Source organism: Peromyscus maniculatus, chromosome 9 (genome assembly GCF_049852395.1).
Source record: "Peromyscus maniculatus bairdii isolate BWxNUB_F1_BW_parent chromosome 9, HU_Pman_BW_mat_3.1, whole genome shotgun sequence".
Classification (NCBI taxonomy): domain Eukaryota; kingdom Metazoa; phylum Chordata; class Mammalia; order Rodentia; family Cricetidae; genus Peromyscus; species Peromyscus maniculatus.
The window spans coordinates 40,798,933-40,808,782 of NC_134860.1; the positions used below are offsets into that span (position 1 = coordinate 40,798,933).

The following is a 9,850-nucleotide window of genomic DNA, read 5'->3' on the forward strand; positions in this document are numbered from 1 at the left end:
CTACCAAATTTGCTAGTTTACTTTTATTAGATAAACTTTTCCAAACGGACTGCACGGTCCTTAAAGTTGAAGGCAGTGTTCGTGTTCCCTGTGAGTCTTTGAAGATTCTAGCACGAATGTAATTAGGTAAACAAAACTGCAGCAATTAGAGAGATTCAAATGCTGTATGAAAGGGGGCGGGATAGGTGGTTTTAGAGTCAAACTGTTGTGTGTCATGGTGTGAGTGTAAGTCAACACCATGTGCAGTGCATCTTTATAAACAATTCAAAACTAAAAAGCCAGGCTCATTTTAATAACTGAAAAAAAATACATAAATTAGTGCGTCAAGTCTGGGCATTTCTAGTGAGTACATCGTCTTTCTGATGATAGACTCAGTGCATAGGAACTGAACTTCAGAGAATGCTGTCCTGGGAGACAAAGTGATTTACACCAGGACCAGGTTTGGTGGTGTGCACCTGTAATCCCACCTGAGAGACAGAGACAGGGGGATTGCTGCAAGTTCAAGAACAGCCTGAGCTGCATAGCGAGACTCTGGGAGAGTGGGAACGAGAGAGAGAGAGAGAGAGAGAGAGAGAGAGAGAGAGAGAGAGAGAGAGAGAGAGAGAGAGAGAGAGAGAGAGAGCTAGTTAGACATCATGCTTGATGCTAGGGAAAGGACACATAGCCTTGGTTTGGGCCTTTGTAAATATTTTTCCAGCATTTGAGTTGAAAGCTTTAATATCCCTTCCTCAAAGTGATAGGTTTAATTTTATTGGGAAGAGTAGGCTATAATCCTCCTTATAGGTCAATTGAGAACATCTCCGTGGATGATAAAATCAGTAAAGCATACAAAGAACTTACAGATATTCAAATACAGTCAGTCTCAATTCACTGCAGTAGCTGGAAATGAAGCAAACGCTTTTCAATTAAATTCTGCTCTGTATTGATATGAGTGTGGAACTTCGGTTTCTTGAGGGCTGATACAGTTTTTAAAAACTCAGTAGCTATTTTTCCATCACAAAGTGTATACTTAGCCTTATGCATCGTACATAGCCACCAGGGAAACATTATATACTAAGCACTCTGAATTAAAAAACCCGAAGCGTTCCTAAATCCAAAACTTCCTAAGCATCAAGACAGTCACAGTGTCACCAGGGGAAAACTCCACAATGACCTCATTTGACAGGTCACAGTAAAAACATAAGCTCACTCATACTATGTAGCATTACTTCCAGGCCATATGCATGAGACATATGAAATATAAATGAATTTTGTATTTTGACTTACGTCTTAGCCACAAGAAGTCTCCATATAATATAATATAATATAATATAATATAATATAATATAATATAATATAATATAATATAATATAATATAATATAATATAATGTAATATAATATAACTTCATTTTTTTTATTTAAAAACTTCCAAAACACAATGGTCTAAGCATTTGAGATCCTCATTTGTACTATAAAACCTTAGACATTTCAAATCTCTGGGAAGTTAAGTTCTTGAAGTAGCCTAGTTTTCAGTGAAAATGGAGTCTCCCTTCCTCAAAAAAAAAAAAAAAAAAAGCTGTTTAGCCAAGCCTGGTGGAGTAAGCTTGTAATGCCAGCTACACCAGAGACTGAGGCGGCCCTGGATAAGTGCATTAATGTGGGCGAACCAACTGAGGAAGCGACTTCATGGTTGACACCCTTCAATGGGCAGAGGCAACGGCGGTCTATTGGGGCTTGTTTCTTTGCCTGATGGCTTGCATGTGTTCTGTGACATCCATTTGAAGATGGAGCTCAGTTTCAGGATGCAATGAAAATGGAACTGTATCTTTTCATTCCATTTAGGTTTGGCGGGAGGTCTGGTTTTTATCTCTGTAAAAAGCTGCCCCTTCTGCAGCTTCTCCGAGACATCAAGGCATCTGTCTGCCTAGAATAGGTTCTTGTGATTTCAGAGCTTATGGTCCTAGTCTGATGGCCTTTACTGGGGCTGTCCAGAGTCCCCCTCTCCTCGCTCCTTGGTTTGAGGTTGGCGAGGTTACCGCATAGCTGTATTTCAGCAATTGTCAGTCTGGGAAAATAAATGCTACTGTCAGAAGTAAACTCTTGGGCTCCAGACTTCTCAGTTACGGACAAGTCACAGGTACAGTGCCGAGCGCCTGTATTTTCCCACCGTGTGGAAAGCTAAGGAGCGGGCCCACCGCCTTCAAACACTTCAATGTCTGTTTTGCATAACTAAAGACCCTCCTCTCCATGATCACAATGTGATCGTCAGAGTCAATATTGATACACAGTTCAACTCTAATCCTGAGACCCCCATCTAAATATTGAAAATTGCCCTCAATCATACCTTCTTTAGAGAAAGGACTTGACTGAAAATCCTGCCTTGCACTTAGCTGCCCGGTATGACACATTTCCTCTCATGACCTTGACACATTTAACACTGTGGGCCATTTATTTTACGCAAGGGCACTCAGTTTGGACTTGTCTGACTTTTCTTTCCTTTCACTACGTGGGCCCCGGGGACCAAACTCAGGTTGTGAGGCTCGGCAGCAAGGACATTTACCCACCGAGCCCCTTTGCCATCCCCCAATCTGATATTTCTCTCTGAATAAATTCTAGTTAGAACACTTTGGCCGTATGGAGTGTTACTTTGTTGTGCCCCCTTCAGTGCAAGTGAGACTTGATTTTGAGTTGTTACTTACTAGTGACGTTAACTTTGATGATTGACTGAGGCAGCACCTTCCAGGTTTCTCCATGAAAAGCAATTCTTTTTTCCCTTTGTCCTTCATCAATATTTGGGAACCCTGAGGAACACTAGATTCTGTAATTCTTTGACTCCTCTAGAGCAGTCTGTTATTTTTAAAATGTATTTAATTATGTTGCTATGAGGTCCGGGTGTCCCCTTTAGATCAGTGGTTTATAATCATTATTAAATTTTTTATCATTTTATTTTATATGTACAGATGTTTTGCCTGCACTAAGTGTATGCCTGGCACTCCAGGAGGGCAGAAGAGGGCACCAGATCCCCCTGCAAGCAGCCATGTGGATGCTGGGAATTGAACCCAGGTCTGCTGGAAGAGCGGCCATGCTCTTAGCCACACAAACCACTCTCCAGCCCCTCCAATCTGTTATTTTTACATTTGAGATTACCTGAGCCTCTTTCATGTGTCAGCACTGATGACCCAGTGATGAATAGACAGATAAGGTTCCTGCCCTCCTACCAAAGAGGGCTTGAAGAGTTAGAAAAGATTAAGCAACCAGTGAGCAAGCTCAGAAGGATAATCATGCCGGCGAGGGGTAAGGCTTCTGTGAGAGAGAAGAGGGCTCCACTTGGACAGAGAAGGTTAAAGAGGGTCAGTTTGAGTGAGGGGATCAGTGAGCTCTCTCTCAGGAGCCATATTTCTGTTGATTCCTGGCAGAAAAACATGGAGCACACGGCAGAGGATGTGAAGGAAGACTGTTTTTCAGGATCAGATATACAAAACTATAAGGCAGAAAGGACTAGAGAGCTTTCAAAATTAAAGGGGAAAAGTTTGAGGCATGAAACTGGAGTGTGATATTTTTGTTTGTACAAAGTATAGTGGGAAACAACTCACGATTTCAAATGGGGACTTCCTCCACAAGGCAATCTGGGTTCCTAAACCATTCTGGATTCTGCAGCCACAGTGTGATGACACCAGTTGTGACACTTTCGAAAGCAGAGAAGTCATTCCGCTTCCTAAACAGTTTGGTGCCCTTGACCTAACTATCTGCTGAAGTTCATGGTTCCCTTCTCAGAACAATGCTCTTAAATTACCAAGGAAACTGATTATGTTGAAATAGAGCGTATCACAATATTTTTATAAAATATTTTAGATAATAGCATACTTCGAAAACTATTTTCAAGAACTATATATAATATATACTATGATTATAGATATGTCCCTTTATTATACAGTCTAATGCCATGCCTGTAACTATAAAGTGGATAAATGGGAATACAATGTTGAGCTGTGAAGATGACTGTAATATGACTGAAAATACCTGATTCTATTGACTGACTGACTCACCTGAAGAGCTCATGCTAGTATCCGTGTTTATAATGAAAGGAGATGATAAATTTCCATTTGACGTTAGAAAAAAAGTAAAGGAATAATTTTTATCATCAACGTTCACAGACCACTCTTTAAATTTTGTTCTTGGGCCCATTGGGGAACCCAATGAAGGACTGTTTATATAAGTGGTGGTTATTTCAGTTGTCACAGAGAAGATGGAGTTTCCGACTCTGGAGGTGACAGACAGCCAGGGGTCTAAACGTAGGACATTTTTGGAGAATGAATCAACAGGACAGAAAAGGTAGAGACTATTCTAAATTTCTGGGGAAAATCTCCATGGAACACCTGCGCCTATGAAAGAGTTAGAAAGGATCCCCCAAAGCCTGAGATCCAGGCAGAACGTCGCATAGTCTACACTAAGGCAAGGGACACACGTGACAGTCTGGGTAGAGTCTGAATCGGGAACATGAACACTCACCATTGGCTGTTCCTGAGCTGAGACCCAAGCCAAGCACTTACTCAGGGAAGCCTAGAATCCACACACCCACGTTGAGGACAGTGCTGGACATGACGGCACACATCTGTAATGCCAGTGTCTAAGAAACTGAGACACTGAGCCTGAGCTACAGAGCAAGGGGCAGGGCAGCAGGATAAGATCCTGTCCCCAAAGCAAACAACAGAAAGAGCAAAGCCTGAGGATATTAATCACCTATAGACACACACGCTACTGCTCTACAGATTAAATATGACCCGTGGTGGAAAGTGGTTTACATAGTGTTGACACATAGCAAAGGCCACAAATATTGGCAATTATTCTAGTTATTAACAAGATTCTGATGTGGTGTTGGATTGTCATCCACAGGAGACTGCAATCTAATTGAGGAAACAAAATATATTTTGAAAAGGAAATCATTCAGAATCATTTGTTCAAATATAAACTATGAGCAACTCCGTGTTATTAATTTTTCCCACTCTAGTATCTTCTGGGTCATAGAAAAGCATGTTGGGGACTGGAGAGATGACCTGGTGGCTGAGAGCACTGGCTGCTCTTCCAGAAAACCTGGTTTAGTCCCCAGCACCCGCTTGGCATCTCACAACAGTCTGTAACTCTGGTCCCAGAGGATCCGATGTCCTCTTCTGGCCTCCTGGGGCACCGCACACACAAGGTACGCAGACATGCAGGCAGGCAGACACGGATACACGTACACTGATTCTGAAGTACTTCAGAAACTTTGTGCCCCGTGTTTGTATGTGAGCGTCGTGGGTGCGTAGGTGTGGATGGTACCAGATCTCTTCCTAACAAAGGTGATTTCAGTACTGCTGTTTTTACAGTGTCTGCTGCTCAGCAGGTAAGCTCCTGTTTAATGATGACTGCTCAAATAAGCAAAAGTCACGACCAAAAAATAAATAAATAAAAATGGCTGCAGTTCCTTCTCAAAGTCCGGCGTTTGCCCTCGTTTCAGGGAGTAAGCCTAGAACAGGCCATTTCCTTTCATTTTGCCGTCAACGAGTTTAGTAAAGGTGTGTGAAGAACAACAGCTTCCACCTTTGGGACTAGCCGAGGATTTGAGTGGTTTGCACGCAGATGGCTACTGCTTAACAGAAAAACAACAGTCTGAGTTCTCCTTCTGCCATATCATTTGCTGCCTGAGGATGACCACACTCAGGAAATCTGCTGATCCTCCGGGTTTCATCCATAGATGGCAGATGCTGGTTTTTACTTAAGCACTGTCATGAAGATAGGAAGAAAAAGATGACTTGATGGAACAAAATGGGCCACAATGAAAATATTTCACAAGGGCCATAATGTCTATTAAAGAGATAGGTTTCTGGAACAAATATACTATACCACATAGTCCGCCCCCCCCCCCTTAAATTCATGTCCACCTAGAATCTTAGGATGTGACTTCATTTGGTAACGGGGTGTTTGTAGGTGTGATCGGGTTAACGGGAGACCCTAACACAATGACTGGTGGGATTTGAACAGCGGAGAGAATGCCATGTAGACAGGGGTCAGCACTGGAGTGAGTGCTCCGTGTACAAACCAGGGAACGTAAAGATCACCACAACCCGCTAAGAGTGGCGCGGAGCAGATTCTCCCTCGGAGGGTTGGGGACCAACCCTGCTGACTGACACCTTAATTTCAAACATCAAATTTCTAACACCGTGAGAGAATGTACTGCTGCTGCTGTTTTGGTCTGTCTGGTTTGTAATGCTACATCAAGGCAGCCATGGGAAATGAATACATGTATCAGTGTTTATATCCGAACCAAGGTAAGCTGGGCTTCCTGGCAGTAACCATGGGTCCTCTTCCCCTTGTCCTGGACTTCCAACACAGATATGCTTCCTACTCCTACTACAGAGCAAGAGAAATTTTAACTTGATGTCAAGAGCAAAGTAGGTTTGTGATTACAGAGCGACTATGAGATCTTTCCTAATGAGATCAGCTGCCACCCCACACATTGTCACTGTCATCAGGAACACTGGCCTAGGGAGCAGTGTCCATCTGGAATATTGCGTCTTTCTGGTCTGCGGCAGAGAGAACAGAGAAAGGAAAAAATCGAGCATTTATTGATTGAGAATATGACATTGATTTCCATATCCAACCTGTTAATCATAAAATTGGTGCACCTGTAAGTGATGGGAGTCTAATCCACTTGGTCCCAAGGCAAAGACCAAAGCAAGGGTGTGGCCATTTATCCATGCATGGAAACGTGTGACTGGATGAAGGGAGGTCCTAATTATAACATCATATGGACAGAGTGGCAGGGGGAAGAGTGTCTGGCAAGACACGCATGGATTCTTCTACCCCAAAATGATCACTATCAATTCTTCTCACATCTCATTGGCCAGAACAAATTGTTTGCAGTATAACCATGTCGGACAGCACATTGTGGATCTATGGGCCCTACCTGTAGTGAGGAGCATGGTATATTTTTAGCAATAGTATAATCTGCTCAAGTCTTAGGGAAGATTATACTTGTAGCAGTCACTGTGAGAGACTTTCACACCCTACAGTGGTGGTGGTTTCATGAGCAAATGTCTTTGGGAGTGACCTTCAGCACAAGTGTATTGTGTCATATAAGAAAGCAATGACTGACTTTGTTTCTGATTCTAAATGGCATTCTTCTGGGGGATCACCTAAATCATCCCCAGATGTCAGCTAATCTCTCAACATTAAATTTAGCTCCCCAAGTAACAAAAATGTGCAACAACCACAAAGGAAAGTGCCACTGGCAACACCTCACAAGGAGCTGGGATGTGCAGCCCACCATCTCCAAAAGCAGGGCAGCACCCTACTGGGGACCACACATAGTGATGCCATACTGTATATATTCTGCACTACATGATTTCAGCGTGTGTGTGTGTGTGTGTGTGTGTGTGTGTGTGTGTGTGTGTGTGTGTTTGTACTTGAAGCTATGCATCCTGGGTAGAAAAGGGATACCAGCCTGGCTTTGGCATGCCTAGCAGAATTCCAAAAGCAGGGGCATAGCTATCGATATGTAGATATACAGATATCTTATATATGTTATCTATAAATATGGGTTATCTACAGGTATATAATAACAGTGGCTGTCCTGTGTGAAAAGCTTCCTGTATGTGAGGTCCTGGAAGTTTTTCCTGGGTTTGCTCACTCGGGTCGTCCTTGCCAGCAGGTGCAGCAGCTGAGGTATCAGAACAGGGTTGGCCCTTGCACGCCCCTGATGTTGAGTGCTTCTCTTGTCTGAGGCCCTAAGTCTGAGGCTCTTCTCTTTGAGGCTCCTTTTACACTAGATCCCCACCTGCTGGCAACAGTCTGTCCGCTCAGCTTCGTTGACACCTTGTCTGCGGATCAGGGAGCTGAGTTTCTGCAGGTGGAGGAGAGTCTCCTCCCTTCACTTTCGTTCTTTGCTTAGCTGGATGAGCCCCAGCGTGGTGGAGGCCAAAGCTGAGGTTTGGGTCCAGGCCTGTCTAACCTTTCAGACGTTTCTGCCTTCCCTTGCAGGTGTCCAAGGCGGCTGCGGACTTGATGGCCTACTGTGAGGCACATGCCAAGGAAGACCCCCTGCTGACCCCAGTCCCGGCCTCAGAAAATCCCTTTCGGGAGAAGAAGTTCTTCTGCGCTATCCTTTAAGTCTCTGAGAGGAGGCTGAAGAGCGCCGGGGCTCCTGGGACATTGGTGTAGAGTTCCTAACAAAGTGGGCGCCTTTCTCGTCCGCAGCATTTAAAGAGAGGAAGGAGAACCATCCTGGACACTCCGGGCTGTGCATGTTTAACGAACTGTCCCCTTATGAGAATGGAAGCTGATTCCACGTCCCAACTTTAGAGATCTGACCCAGCAGACCTGCCTGGAGGAGGGGAATGTATAAAAAAAAAAAACAAAAAAACAAAATCGATGTCACTTCTTTTCTGCTATCCCTCTAAAACCTTACATTTCTGCTTCATATTTAAAAACAAAATAAACATTAAAGCCGGTGTCCTGAGCTGAGATATGGCTGACCTTCTGGGAATGAGAATTGTCTTTCAAATACCCTCTGATAAGCTGTCGTCCCATGTAGCCACAGTTCTGTTGAGTGACATCCATGTTTAGTCCTTCGTGCCTTTCCCTTTCCCTTCCCTTTCTCTTTCTGTACCCCTCCCTGTTAGTGTACTGTGGAGAGAAGGCTGGGTTTGTGTGTTACCCTGAACTCTAAGGATGAGTGAATAGCTGAGACGGTTAGAAAGATGTTCCCTATGATATTTCTTCACAAGAATAAAAAAAAAAGAAAGAAAGAACACACACACACACACACCACACACACTCACACAATGCCGGCTATCTGTGTTCTCTTACCACTCTTAATATTTGTATATGATAGTTTTGATTCTGCAAGTAAAAGTAAATCATGTGTTGTGACTGGTGCTTTCATGTCTTTGTGGTAGTTTTTGAGTAATAATACTGCATGAAAATGTCCCCATGTTGCATCCATTCAGAAGTTTTGTTGTTCAGCTGGAAAGCTAAGAAGAGAAGTGAAAGAGAAAAAGATTGGGGGGGGGGGTCCTCTGTATTTTGAAAACTGAGATCACTTCAGCGCCTTAGTCATCCTGAAATACCTCCTAGTTAACTGTGGTGTCAGCGCCCAGACACAGATTTTCCCCAATCCACAGCGTTTGAGCAGCACAGTTACTCCGTACTGGAGACAGGACAGGGATCCACCATGACTTAGGAAGGCACTGTCAGAATAGCAACCCGTTCCCACTTTCCAGGAACCGTGGAAATCATAGGCAAAAGAATATTGTCCCTGTTCAACACTAGAAACCTATGGCCCTCATTAGCTCAAGCGTCAGAAGAAATAAACCCCCCAGCTTCAAAGAAGGTGGCCACCCCCAGAACACCCGCTGCTGGAGAGACAAGTCCCCCAGACACACTGAGCAGCCCCCGCAGCTGGCTCTTCTTCCCACCGACATGGTCCTCACTTTTCACACCCCGAAAAGTTCGAAGCAATCATTGCTTTGCGCCCTGTTGGTCAGAGCCTCTCTGCCCTATTTACAGCTTCCTTTGGCTAGCGCTCTCTTCCCACAATAAAACACTGAGAGCGGTGTTTTGGTTTTGGGGTGTTTTGTTTTGTTTTGTTTTTTGTTGTTGTTTTGATTTTTTGTTTTGTTTTTTGGTGTTTTTTTTTTTTTTTTTTTGGTGGTGGTTTTTGTTGTGTTGTTTTGTTTTGTTTTGGGTGGTGTTTTGTTTTGGGTGGTGTTTTTTTTCACTGCAGTTGTAACCTCCATAGGTAATGAAAGGTCCTGGGAGACTCCACAAGCTTTCTGCGTTCTTCCCAGTCAAAGAGGGCCTTCTGTACATCTTGTTTGTTATCAAATCCTAAA

At 43.6% G+C, this 9,850-nt stretch overlaps 1 protein-coding gene across 3 annotated transcripts in view; it reads left to right on the plus strand.

Moving 5' to 3' along the window:
* The window catches only part of Gng2 (G protein subunit gamma 2), a 102,281-nt gene extending 93,393 nt beyond the window's left edge, over positions 1–8,888 (plus strand). For all 3 annotated transcript variants that reach the window (XM_042284698.2, XM_042284697.2, XM_042284699.2), the window contains exon 4: positions 7,998–8,888. In XM_042284698.2, coding sequence (XP_042140632.1) covers positions 7,998–8,126 — 129 coding nt within the window. In that variant the 3' untranslated portion in view covers positions 8,127–8,888. The remainder of the gene's footprint in view (positions 1–7,997) is intronic.
* Positions 8,889–9,850: the final 962 nt, after the last annotated feature.